General features: G+C 44.4%; 1 protein-coding gene across 5 annotated transcripts in view; it reads left to right on the top strand.

The window, feature by feature from the left end:
* Positions 1-14,612, top strand: part of CARS1 (cysteinyl-tRNA synthetase 1) — a 406,480-nt gene that overhangs the window by 195,689 nt on the left and 196,179 nt on the right. For all 5 annotated transcript variants that reach the window (XR_013608861.1, XM_078682918.1, XM_078682921.1 and 2 more), the window contains one exon: positions 8,336-8,464. Coding sequence is in view for 4 of the 5 variants with exons in the window: in XM_078682918.1 (XP_078539044.1) it covers positions 8,336-8,464 (129 nt within the window). In the remaining variant the exon portion in view is untranslated. The remainder of the gene's footprint in view (positions 1-8,335; positions 8,465-14,612) is intronic.

Here is a 14,612-nt window from a genome sequence, read left to right as displayed (position 1 = left end):
TACCCGGCACGACAACTGCTGATTGCGTTATACGCAGATGACATAACCCTTTATGTCAACAAACCTCAGGAAAATCTAAATCCCTTGCTTCGGGAGATAACCAAGTTTGGGGCAATAGCAGGAGTGCAAATAAACTGGGCGAAATCGGCCCTATTCCCCTTGACTGACAAGACCACGAAATTTCCCCTAGACTACCCTCTGGTGTGGGAATCTGAAGAAGTCAAATACTTAGGAATCACCATCACCCGAAACCGCGAGGCTCTTATCAGGGCCAATTATGGAACTACCTTAGATAAACTGACAGATTCCATAACTAAATGGATACACCTCCCGCTGTCCATGGCGGGCCGCATTTCCCTGATTAAAATGGTGGTACTCCCCAAACTATTGTACCTCTTCACCAACATACCCTATCACCCTGGCTCATGTTTTTTCCGCGCCCTCGACTCTCAACTGTCACGCCTCATCTGGGGTGGCAAACAGGCCAGACTCAGCTTGAAGACGCTGATGCTACCCTACCACCAAGGGGGATTCGAGGTCCCAGACCTCCGCAAATACTATGACTGTGCCCAAGGGCACTTTGCTTCATATTGGTTCCACCCCCCACCATTCATGGCCCACCTGGCGGTTGAAGACGGTTACATGAGACCGGAACAGCCTTCAGGATACCTTTACACGACTGTCAGTAATGGAGATAAAGACCCCACTACTGTAGACTGCACTGTCAGGGCCTGGAATCGTATAGCAAAACATATGGAAGTACACTTCTTCTACTCACCATTGATGGCACTAGCAAACGATCCCCGTGTGAGTATTGCACAGGAAGAAATAGGGCGCAAGTTCCTTGCGAAACTAGCTATCCATACCTGGGGAGAACTCTACCTCCAGGGTACCTTTCGCACTGTACAGCAGTTCTTTGGAGATCACACCCCTGCAATAATGGACACCTTCCTATATGTACGGCTTCGGCAAAACATTAAATCCATTACACCCAACTTCCCGGACGAACCGGAAACCATGGCCCCACTTCATTCCCTACTCCAGACGGATACCCCAAGGCATGTGGTCTCTATGCTGTATAAACATGTTCAAATAGCTCCATCCCCTCCTCCGCTCAGGGCTAGACGAGACTGGGATGAGGATCTTGATTGCTCCATGACAGACGAGCAATGGGAGCTGAGATGCTCTCAAACTCAAGCAGTGACAGGAAACGCTCGTCTTCGGTTAGTACACTATAAATTCCTGCATAGACTCTATTTCACGCCTGCTAAGCTACACCGACTGGGGCTCAGAGACAATGATCGCTGTCTCAGATGTGGTAGACCTGGCGCGGACTTCATGCACTTAGCGTGGAAATGCCGAGCTGTGGCCCTATACTGGATAGAAGTGTTTGAGGCTGTTTCTGCGATGATTGGCATACCCACGGACCCTTGTCCCAAATTAGCTCTGCTAGGACACACTATCCCGACATTAAAAACACATAAACTATTTTTCGCACTAAGCCTCCTGTTGGCTAAACGGCAGGTGGCATGTCGATGGGGTGGGGGAGAGCTCCTAAATTTAAGGACTGGCTAAACAGTATGAGCACGTGGCAGGAACAACTCCACTACTACGCTGAGCTGCTACCACGTAAATCACGTCCCAAAGACCTGTGGGGCCCCCTCGTTGCGTATCTACTCCAAACACGAAACACCGATGAATCCGAGGAGGAGGGTGACGGGGCAACAAGTGACAATGTCCGCGCCGTCGCCCCCCCCCCTGGTCGCACTTCCCTGCGTAATGCGGTAGACTAACTCCAGCGCATACCCGCTAACCTGTCCCCCCCCCTCCCAGACACTGCGAGCCTCACCACCCCCCGTGATTGAGCACATAGCACACCTTTCATGATACCCATGCACTAAGGCCAGAATCTACAAGGGAGACACGGACCGCGAAGCTCCCAGCCCCCCCCCCAGCTCTGTTGCCCCACATCCTGTATGACTACATGACATACTAACTACAACATACCTATGGCACGACACGACATTGAACTCTTCGGACGGCAAGAATTACACGTTCCCTGAGAATAAACGACGCCTATGGAGTGCGAATTTGTACCATTATGAGAACTTAGCACTATATACTGCTGCATGATACTTTACTGGTACTCCATACTGTAAGATCCATCACACCACATACTGTGTACGGTGGGCCCATTAGGGGACGTTAATGTGACTTAGATGTTATGAAGTTGAAAGTTAAGTGAAAAAGTAACCTCAAGATTCTATTGCCTACACTACTGCAATGTATTTATGTTGATTAAATAAAGATTCCCAGATGGACCACGGTTAGATGCAACGCGGCCGGCCCGAACGGGTTGTAAGCGACATGCTGTGTTGTCCACCCCTTGCTAGATACACATAAGCATCATTATAAGATACGACACAGCTTCTGGCCTCACAGGGGAGGATGTGGGAAGTAGGCAATGTACTCTAAATTAATGACCAATAAAGGTTTTAAAAAAAAAAAAAAATACAATTGAGCGTGAGCTTTTTCATCAGTTGTAAACTGCAAACAATCCATGTTAGAGGTAGCTGACTAACCTGCATTGTAACACTTAAGAATTACATCAATTAAAAGATCATCTAAATCATCCTCCAGTGAACTGAGAGAAAAACGAAGATCCCATAGAACAGTACAATGCTTTTGCCGCAAGCAATCCTGAAAGCAGAGCCTATTTGTTCTTTGTAATTATTTCAAGATAAAGGAGATAAAGGAAAAATGAGTTTTTTGAGGCTGAAGCGGTCATCCTCAGAATGCCAGTTAACTTTACAAATAATTGTCCAAGGAAACTCTCTGACACTGTGAGAAAATCTACAAACTTACCTTCTGCAATAATTATCATAAACTTCAAAGAGTTTTATAATTAGTTTTCTTTTTTTTTTCACTAATGAAGCTACAGTTACAAACACCAAAGCACAACAAATGGCCCTTACCCACAATTATTATACTAATAGAGTTGGTGGACACTATCTGTTCTATCTGTTACGAGAACCTTCCTGTCATTTCACAGGTCCTGTGCCAGCTAAATTTGTGAATTACTTGAGCTTGTTCCTAACCTTCTATTTCGCTACATCCATTCATCAAGTTGTAGTTCATGATGTCTTGTTTACTCTTGCTTCTTTTATCACTTATTTATGATCTGAGTCCGGACCTATTCTATTTCAGTAACTCTTTAGTGCAAGCCTTGACCTCCTTGGAGTATCTCAAGACTATCCGTTTTCGTACTTGTTCATTTTTCCACTTATGTACTATATTTTCCCCTAGAGCTCGTTTTGAACTTGATTGCTAAAAAAAATTTATGCTGCATTAGCCTGATCATCACCATGCTAATTGTAATTTCACTTACGGTTTAGTGTTCTGCTTTCCTGGTGGCTTTGGCCCTCAGCTATATGAAGCTGCCATTTATCCAAGGTTGTGTTACAAGCAGCCTAATCCTATACTTATCAGGTTTATGACTACATTCTGTAAATACTGTTTTTCACTGTACAGCATTGACGTTTACTTTAGAGATGTCTTACTTGATAGCGCGGCCCATGCGCCATATCTAACTTGTAATGCGAACACTGTGTGATTGTAACACCTGTACTATGATGGAATTTCATAACCATTTTTTTTCTAAAAATCAATAAACGCATACAAACAAAATGAAACTGCCAATTAAAGTGGGCTATTAGTTATGCAGGATGTGATTCCTGCGCAAGATGTGAGACCTACAAAAGTCCTTACAGGGATCCAAGTACCCAATTATAGCACTTGACTATCTTAGAGTAAGGAAGCAGAGCAGGCCATCGCCTACTCAGGGAATATGATGTGGGTTAGTTATCTCCACTCAGTTGCACACAGCACCAACACTCACTAAATCATTGTCCAGTCAGTGCTTTTTTTTCTTTAAAGGAAAAGTATATTTATTGCTCACACACTACTAAATACTATGCATTAAATTACAAATGTATACATCAGGTAGGTGGAAGTACCTTTGGCGACTTCCATTTATCAGATTTGAGTCCTAGTGGGTCAGATGTGACCCCATACTCTCAATACCCTCCCCCAGCTAGACCAGATAAAATATCACAATATAAGCAGGTGTAATTTCAAACAAGGAATGCCTATTGGCGTTATCAAATGCTAACCACATCAATATATATGGTAAACCTATTGACTTTGTCAAGGGTCATCACATGTTAGAAATCACAATAAACCGCAATAGAATCATTAATCATGTGTAAATGAATTTGTCATTAATATAACCATTGCAAGGTTAACCAATAATCCCTGTCAAGGCAGTATTCTGAATAGAGCATTTTGAAAAACAGTGTTCACAAAAGTGGTAGAACAGTGCTTCCCAAACATTTTAGAACCACAACCCAATTTTTAGAACAAACATTTGCAACCCGCATAACTTTAAAGGATATCAGGTAGGGCAATTGTTTATGTAATAGTAGACATGCTTTTAAAATGCTGTCTATTGCCAAATTATCATATTCTTGACATTTGAATACATTTCTCTCTAACTGCAATTATTTGTAAATATCACATCCTTGACTACGCCCTTCAATATGTCTTTGTCGAACTGTTGCTTAAACTCCGACTCTGGTGTAGTTCCACAAGGTTTGCTTTCTCGCCCACAGGTGACACAAGAGAAGTCAGTCAATGCACCCACACTGAATGTGAAAGACAGGTTATTGTAGCACCACAGAACCCCACCCTGTATCTTCTTGGAGTAGAGTTATTGCTTATGAGTTACAAAAAATCCCTGCAATGGTATCTGGGGCACCGTAGTAACAGAACGGTACAAAAGGGGGTGGTGATGGACGGAGCATCTGAACCAATCAAACACTCACACCCAGTCAACAGATCTGGGTTTAATCCATCACCGTTCTTTAGCCCACTCTGCCACCCCAGTTCAGACATGGCCATATGCAAATCAGTCTGACCCTGTGCCTCATGGGAACAGTCCAGCCCGAACTGCCAAGCCATGCCTTCCCTGGACCGGAAACAAGCTTCCTAGGACTGGTTTCTGGCATTACAGCCGTCTTCAGCCAGGCTTGCTTGAATCCAGTGGCAAAGTGAGTAAGGGACTCACGTCTGAGCATACCCTGCCAACTCATGGCGAACAAAGAGGTACAAAAGGGGGTGGTGATGGACGGAGCATCTGAACCAATCAAACACTCACACCCAGTCAAAAGATCTGGGTTTAATCCATCACCGTTCTTTAGTCCACTCTGCCACCCCAAACCTTAGAGGTACCCCCTGAATCTACTAGCTCTCTAGTGTGCTGGCTGAGCAGTTCAGTCCAGTTTGCCACCAAAAACGAGTTTCTGACCGCCTAGGAGGTGGGAGCCAAGCTATCGGAGGTCAATGCCTGCTCCGGAGACAAGTGTCTACACCTCCTCCAGGAAGGCTAGTAAATCAGCATATCAAGGCAGGAGGCTTCAAAGGCCTCTTTCACCTTTGATTTGTGACCCAAGGCTTCTCCAGATTCAGGAGATGCCACCCCATGCCCTAGGCCCATCTGGCACCTGGACTGGCGGGACAATTTGCTATGTGGGAGGCGTGTTGCACTACCAGGTTGGACTCACCTCTATGATGATTACCCTGTAGTAAACACAAAGTTAGAAATTCCACCATCTTCCATGTGCAGGAATTAGGAACTCTGGGACATGGTGATGCCCAGGGGTAAGTAGCCCATTAGCAACTTCCCCTTACTCTCCTTAACACCCCTAAATTGAGTATGAATTCTAAACTGTTCCCATCAGCTGGCTTTTACTAACTATTCCCTAATGGTGTTTGTTATGATGTTTTTATCTTGCTTATATTTTTATGTATATGTGTATCATGTATAGATGTTTTTTTACTGTACTTTTATGATCTTGTATTGTAAGCATCAAATAAAGTAAACTGACTGGCTGACTGAGTATTTAGGGGACCCCGTATATCAGGACCTCAGATTCGACAGACCAAAAGAAGGAGTGGACAAAGAAAACTATTGACCTGAGAACAGAGGAGCATGGCTGACTTGGCACCAAATCTCACAACCTGCCTGCTGCACTCAACCCTCGTGGAGCAACCAACTCATCCTGCCACTGTGCAGACTCCAAGAAATCCGGAGGGCTGCCAGTGCTTCGCCAATATCCAAAGAAGCTCCCTTGGATTAGAGGAGCAACTCCCCTGTGGCTGCGGGCACCAAAGAAGCAATGTCCGGTTTACCATCCTGCCACCTTCCGGAACTACCGACACTGCAGCCACGCATGAAGAGGTCACCATGCTCCTGCTGGTCAGATCCTTCCTCCCTCGAAGTGTGGGCACGCCGGACCGACCGGAGGTGCGCATTGCCAATACCTAGGCTAACAGACCTTACAGTAGCCAAGGCTTGTTGTGTCCAGTCCGGACAGCAGCTCAGAGGAAAACCAACCTGCATGTCGAGGGACTTCAGTGACCGTGAGATCCATACAGAGAGTAGCCCAGTTTTCCTGTTGCCCCCTACTGTAGATACAATATAGGGAAACTCTCTTGCTCTTTGCCGAGGCAGCCATGCGCTTCACAAGTATTTTAATCTAATCTTATTCTAATCTTGGACCTACCACGGATTACCACATGTCATTCATTCCTACTCATAGATAAATTTAACCAAGCTCCAATAATCTCACATCAATCCAAACCATGAGACCCAACAATTATTCACAAACACATCAGGGAATGACTCAATAAATAAAAAAAACTACAATTTTATTAAAACAATGATCTCAAAAAATACAATAATGTAAAAAGGGTCACAGTAAAAAATATTTTACACATACAGCACACAAGAGACAGTAACATATGTGAAAAACATACAAATCATCATCATAATGGTTATTTCATAAGAATCAGTCCTATATGACAATCTGGCAATTGATATTGCAGTAAGATATATATACAGTTCAATGAATATAACCCAAACCACAAAAGGGGTAGTCGACGCGTTTCGGTGGCACTTAATTATTCAAAAACCACCTTCATCAGAACTAGAATGGTAACTGTCTCTCGTAAAGTATATTTTCTGATTCAAATTCATGTAACCTAATTAAAACACAAACATAAACAGCAAATCATATCATACCTCCTGTAGAGCCAAAGACAAAGAAGTGAGCCTCTGAACGCGGCCATTGACACCTCAAAGTCCCTCTGCACCTGCGCCCAACAGCCCGAGTCCAGGGAAGGTGACTGTACCCACGGGGTGCTGAGACCACAAGAGCTGAGCCCATCCTTGGCTCTGGCCAGAATGGATTTTCAGTCTGCCTGCAGCCTCTTTCTGTAGGCCCCCTCCAACTGCAAAGTGACTCCAGCACCAAATCTGATGCCAAAAGACACCACTTAACCCGAGCCCCACATCCCGAGGAGAAGTGGACCAAGGGTGTCCCTATGTGCCTGAACATCTCAAGGGTTGAGGCCCCCTGTGAGTTCTCGCGGACTGGCCCCCCAGTCCCAGCTTCTTTCCGACCAGATCTTTCCCCATTGAAATGAATGGGATGCATGATGCCGTAACAGACCTCCGTATCTGGACGCCCCAAAGCCTCCCGAGGTGACCTGTTGGTGTTGCCTAGGATCTTTTCCCACACTCATCTTAAGTTCTGAAGAACAGTCCCATACGTCGCTTACAAGTACCTGAATGCAGTACATGTTTTTCTCCCATAGGATAACATTAGTGCACCCACGAAATACACTGTCAACTTATGAAAAATGTAAAAATGTGTAACTCGAAAAATACTTACCTAATTCTGATGAACTTGGTATCTAAATTCTTATTAAAGTATGTGTTATTTTTATAAATTGATGTCAGATTTCTTTGTGTGTGCCTTCACTTCATTTCACTTCACAAAGCACTTCTCTCGGATATGCCTAACGCTTGCCCACACTACCACAAAAGTAAAAAAAAATTAGGATGTCATTTGTGCCTTTGTGAACCAGTTGGGGTTTACTTGAACTCTCACGCAGTGTACCTCTTTTTGGCCTACTATATAAAGAGCCAGCTTCCTACACACCCACTGTAAAAATAAAAACTTTAAACTGTTGTAGAAAGCGATCATGTGTGGGCATTCATGATCTGATTGCTGACATTATGCTTTTTTTTACTTTTCTTCATTAGTTTTACCATTGTATGATGTCAACCCAAAGCCCAGAAACCTCAAATTCTGCAAAGATTTTGAATGCTTTTACTTATCATTTAACTGTTGTATGCAGCCACACAGAACATGGCACATATTATAATCTAGTTGTTAAGTAACTGTTTTTCTTTATTTTTATATTTCAAAAGGGGCGTCCTGGTTGGCACATTGAATGTTCTGCAATGGCTGGATCTATTCTGGGAGATTCTATGGACATTCATGGGGGAGGGTACGATCTTCGATTTCCTCACCATGACAATGAGCTGGCCCAATCTGAGGTATGTTGTATATTGACTAATCTGTTTACTGATAACTTATATTGAAACATTAATCAGACTTAGGATTTAGTAGTTTAGGTGTATTAATAAGACAGCAGACAGAAGTAAAGGTGTCTCTAAATGAAGGCAAATGTGTGTTCATGTGTTGGTTCTAGAGACAGAGATTTCACAGCATCAGGAAAGTGATTTAAAGTTGAGTCACCCACAGCTGCAAAAGCTGAAGGAATCAGGCTTTTGGAGTGACTTTTCAGGATATAATACCTATACATAATCAACCCCTATGTCTTGAAAGCAGAATTCCAGCCCAACCCCTAAATCCTCTATAAGGTGATTTGAACCTTTGTTTAGATTCTGAAGCCCGAGAGGAGATATGTACTGTACAACTTGTTGGCAAAGTTAAGCTACATGCATCGTTTTTCCAACAGACCCTTCTCCTGCCCTCCAGTGACCTCCAGCTGAATCTAACATCACCTGTTTTTTGCTATCACAGTAGGTCAGGCCTTTCCAGGGGATAGCATATCCTGACCAGCATGGTGGCAAAACCACTAAAGACCTGACCACTTACAAGAACACCATGACCGAATTCTACCAACTCATAAGATCCACCAAGAACAAAATCCTCACCAACTCCAGCAACTCGAAGGAACTCTTCAGCATCATCCAGCAATTCACCAAACCCCCCAGAAAAGCCATAGACGTCAAACCTTCCCAGGACCTCTGCAACAAGCTTTGCTTCTACTTCCACCAGAAAATCAAGGCCCTTTATGACAACTTTAGCGAACAGACCCCAGAAACCACCCTTCCCTCCAGTGACGACAGGCATCCCACCATCACCGCCTGGACCCCGGTCACCACCGTAGATACCAGGGGCGGACTGGGAACCAAAACCAGCCCTGGCAAAGTTCTCGGCTGCCAGGGCGGGGGGGGGGATTCGGGGGGCGACCGAGCTCTTTGGCGGGGCCGATTTTCGGCCGTTTTTGTTACAGGACCGATTTTGCTGCAAAAACAGCCCTGTAACAAAAACGGCCTCCAGGGGCCCAAAACCGGCCCCCACCCGTGCGGCGCACCGAGGGATTGCCCGGTGCCCGCAACGGCCAGTCCGGGCCTGTAGATACCATCACGACCACGAAGAGCACTCACTCAGGAGCCCCCGCGGACCCGTGCCGCCGCACATCTTCCTCAAAGCCGCCGTAGCACCCGAGCCACAATGCACCATGCACTCCTCCTTCGAATCCGGCACTTTCCCCGACGTCTGGAAACTCTCAGAAGTCTAGCCCCTAGTCGAGAAACCCTGGGCAGACCCCACAGACCTGACGGACCTGAAGAACCACCGACCCATCTCTCTCCTTCCATTCGCAGCCAAAGTCACAGAGAAGATCGTCAACGCCCAGCTAACAAACTTCATTGAAGAGAATGCCATCCTCGACTCTTCCCAAACCGGATTCTGCAGTAACCACAGCAGCGAGACTGCCCTCCTTGCCACCAAAGACGACATCCACACGCTCCTCGACCAAGGCCACACAGCAGCCCTCATCCTGCTTGACTTATCCTCAGCCTTCAAAACCGCCTCCGACCGCACTCTCGCAGCCAGGCTCCACAACGCCGGCATACAGGGACCCTCACCCGACTGGCTCCGCTCTTTCCTCACCGGCAGAACCCAAAGGATCAGACTCACTCCTTTCCGAACCCACAGAGATCAACTGTAGAATACCCCAAGGATCATCGCTCAGTCCCATGCTCTTCAACATCTACATGGCCTCCCTCTCCACCATCGACAGACAGCATGGACTCAGCATAGTATCCTACGCCAACAACACCCAGCTTATCCTCTCTCTCACAAAAGACCCCGAAACCACCAGACTCCGGGAAGGAATGAAAGACGTAACAGCTTGGATGAGCAGCAGCTTTCTGAAACTGAACTCTGAGAAGACAGAAGTCCTCGTCCTTGGACCCACCCCCTCAGATTGGGACAACACCTGGTGGCCCGCCAACCACCAACCCCCACAGTCCACACCCGGACCCTCGGCATCATACTCAACTCCTCCCTCACCATGACCTGCCAGATCAACGTCGTCGCCTCTACCTGCTTCAACACCCTCCGCATCCTCCATAAGACCTTCAAGTGGATCCCCCGAAGCTAGAAAGACCGTCACCCACGCACTCATAACAGGCAGACTGGACTACGGAAACGCCCTCTACACTGGAATCAACAAATTGCTTCAACGCAAACTCCAGACCATCCAGAACACTGCGGCCAGACTTATCCTCGACATCCCATGAGCACATCACTTAACACCTACGAGACCTCCACTGGCTCCCCGTAGAGAAGAGAGTAACCTTCAAGCTACTCACCCATGCCTACAAATCCCTCCACAATACCGCACCCAAATACCTCAATGAAAGAGTCTCCTTCCACATACCCAAAAGAAACATCCGCGCTGATGAACTCTCCCTAGCAGAAACCGCACGCATCCGCAGAACCAGAGCAAGTAGAAGAGCCTTCTTCTATATCGCAGGCAAAGGCTGGAACAAGCTACCGGTCAACATCAGACACTCCCCTACTCTGCACACCTTCAGGAAGAGCCTGAAGACCTGGCTTTTCGGCTGACTCAGAGCTGAACCGCCCCTCCCCCAGCGCCTTGAGACCCTCACAGGTGAGTATCGCGCTTTAAACTCACTGATTGATTGGCTGATTGATTGATGTACTCTTACATGTGGAGGTGTGGTGTGGTGTTGTGAGGTGAAGGTATGTAAAGGAGGTAAGTTTGCAGTATATGTTTGTAGACTCTTATTTGCCTTGGTTATTAACCACTTGGCTGCTAAGGGGTGTGCATGTAGGTCCATTGACTTTCCATTGAAATCAATGGGCCCTACATGACGAGTTACCCTTGTCATTAGCACTGAAGGGGTTAAACATTGGTCGGAATCATGAGAAATTGATATCCTCGCAGCAGCAACACTATACTATTCTATACATTTCCAGGGCACCAAATTGTTCTCCCCAGAATTGAATATTCCAACTACTTTCTCACTTTTTGGAAGGGAAGAATACAGAAATTATTTTAAGACTTCTTTTATATTGTGAGCCTTATAAGATGGAGGACTTAGATAAAGCTTGGCTTACCGGCAGCCACTTAATGTACTTTTTACTCATGAGACTTAACATTTCAAAACCTTCACCTATTAATGTTTTTTGCATCATGTAACTTTTGAAGGAACCGTTTGAGTTACTTCTCTGCCTTATGTTTGATATGTTATCTTGGCAACAAAAAACAGACACTTCCTTTGACGATACCATTTATTATCCAACCATTCTATGTAATGCATACACTACAGTGGCCCTCACAGTTACGCAGTTCAGGAAAGCTCCTTATCTTACAGATCCCACTTTTTGAGAGCAGACTGTGAATGGTGTTATTTCAAACCCCTCTAGTACTGATATTCTCTCTATCAAAGGTGTATTTAAACTGTGCAGAAAGACCTCCACAGCTCATTTGAGACAATCCGCATTACCCCCAGAGATCTCCCTATAATCCCACTGCCATTCACATCCTCTAACATGTTCTGGTGCTACCTTTTCCATATTATAAGACAGCTCAATGTGGAGACATGGCATGGTGACGTGGTAAATCGAACAGTCTGCTAAAGAATACCTTTTTAAAATAGACACTTAACATTAAGGGGAGATTTTCCAGGTATTACTACTAACACCAAAGAGAACCCAAAATGTAGATATTTGGTATTTCCTCTGTGTAGATAGAAGGATTATGCAAATGGAGGAAAGGGTTTTGAGTACCGTTGAGGGAGAGTTCTGTCGGCCATTCATTTAAAGAAAACAACTTGTGGAACTGTGTCATGCAATTAAATGAGGTTGAGTGGCCTATTCAGCAACAAATGACATACTTCTTGGTTCAAATCTCAGGCAACGTGTCATACTGTCCTTTCTTAGTCGGCTTCATTAAACACCAGAGTTCTCTTCCTCCTATTAAACCCTAAACCTCATTTTGTTCCAGAAATTCTAACGTTTGCTATTTTGATGCTTCTTAGTAACAGAATTTGCATGCTATACCTCTTTTTCCCAAAATCAGCATTTGAGGCATCTGATACTGGTGCACTGTTCATCAACAGAAGGGCAGAGTTGACAGTTATGTCGACTGTTAGGCAGAAGGTGCCATATGCAGAGCCAAGACTGGGAGAACTAGTGAGGACAAGATGAATAGTATAATCCAGTTTCGACTATAAAAGCATCTTCACAAACTCATAATGCTTGATTAGTGAGGAATAGCTGCGTTCAGTTTCATAATTTGAACATCTGCAGTGAGGGAAGTCCTGGTAGCTTGGGGATGGAAGCTCTAGTAGCTTGGGGATGTCATCTGTTGGTCAAACCTCTGCAGAATATCCCAGCTCTAGATATTGCGATTGCAACATGTTAACTAACATTCATGTTGTGGATTACCACAAGTACAGGATGATGTCCCATAATTCTTACTTTTCCACTTGTTTTAGTTGCCTTTTTTTCTTAATTTTTCTCTTATACGCAGTTCAGTAATGTTGCTCGTACTGTAACTTAATTGAAGTATGCTGCACATATGCATAGATTTCACAGTTGTTTTCTTCTTTCTTTAAAACAATTTAAAGAAAGAATGGATTAAATCATAATATTGACTGAAGAGGAAGTCCTGTAGCTCTAGTGATGAACTACAAAAATAATTCTAATAGAGCCATACCTACCAATAGCCCCAATACCAATTATCAAATAATCAGTCAGTTGGCAGTGAACAAGAGTCAATCATTTATTAAATAAAATACTCTATAGAGGAGCCTCTCTGACCCTCTCCCTTCGGGTCCACAGAGAAGACTGCTGGCTTACAGTCAAAACCAGGCAGATATACTTTCAGTGAACACATGAAGTCACCATACATGGAAAGTTACAAGTTGGTTCAGGGGGCCTTAAGGAAGGACCATATATGGCACACATAATTGGTTCAAAGCTTTAGCTATTCATTACTGGGGAGGTCAGAAAGGATGACTCCCTTTCGTCTCTTTGCTTGGGAGTATATTCACGGAGCCTCCAGGGATGTGCTTATCATACTCAGAGCCAGATGTGACCTTGAGTGTCAGGACACAGAGAGAACAGTTCACTTTCAGCTGCCTTTTGGTAACTCAAATAATGGGATCCTGTCTGCTGAGCAGAAAGAACACGTGACTACAGCTCAGAATAGGACATGGCCAAGAAAATGGCGTCTACATGGTTTTCGGCCTAGTTCACTAATACCAAGGGAAAATGCTAAAATGTTCCTACTTAATTGAAAGGAAATACACAAGTAAATGCCCATATATATAATATAGAAAAGGATATATAGGTACATCATGCTAACAAATCTATAACTATGTCTAATGCTGCAGAAAGGGGTAAGAACCGGATTGTCATCCCGCACTAGGTTTCACAGGGAAGATTTTAGACAGGTTTTTCAGATGTCTCTCCCACTTCTTTGTCACCTTATTATTGTTAAGGAAGTAAGAGCGGGAAGGATCACCTGCCTTTTCCCCTATACTGCTTGTTGTTCCCATATACTTAATGCAGTGGTATTATCTGACCCAGAAGTTCAACCTGTCAGTACCTTTGTACATTTTTGCCAAAGGTTTGAATTTAGTTGCGGTTTCCTACTAAAACCAACTTCTGCCTGTTTGTATGGTCTCAACCTTTGTAATTTTTTTAGGGTGAGGTACTACCAACAAAGGCAATCATTTAATGATAACACACATAGCAGAATATCCTCAAAAGTCCATCTTATATCGAACTTCTTGCCCTGCAGAAGATTCATGGACAAAATCACATACCTTCAAACCTGGCCTTGGCGATAAAGCTGTAGCCCACGAAACAGACAGAAATTAAAAAAAAAAACATGAAATAAAAACAGTTTTTATTCCCAAATACGCACAAACCTTTGCTTTAAGATCAACATCAGAGCAGTGTGCTTATAGGGGCAAAGTTGAAATTACATAACACGGGAGCAACTTTGTTGACCTAGTCCTTTATTTACGGTTTAAAGAAATAGACAGTATTGTGTGAAGATTAATAGACCATTTATGAGGGAACACATTATGAAGAAAAGAAAATGACAAATAATGTCAATATATTTGTAGT

Source organism: Lissotriton helveticus, chromosome 3_1 (assembly GCF_964261635.1).
Source record: "Lissotriton helveticus chromosome 3_1, aLisHel1.1, whole genome shotgun sequence".
Lineage (NCBI taxonomy): Eukaryota > Metazoa > Chordata > Amphibia > Caudata > Salamandridae > Lissotriton > Lissotriton helveticus.
This window is presented reverse-complemented; position numbering and strand designations above follow the sequence as displayed.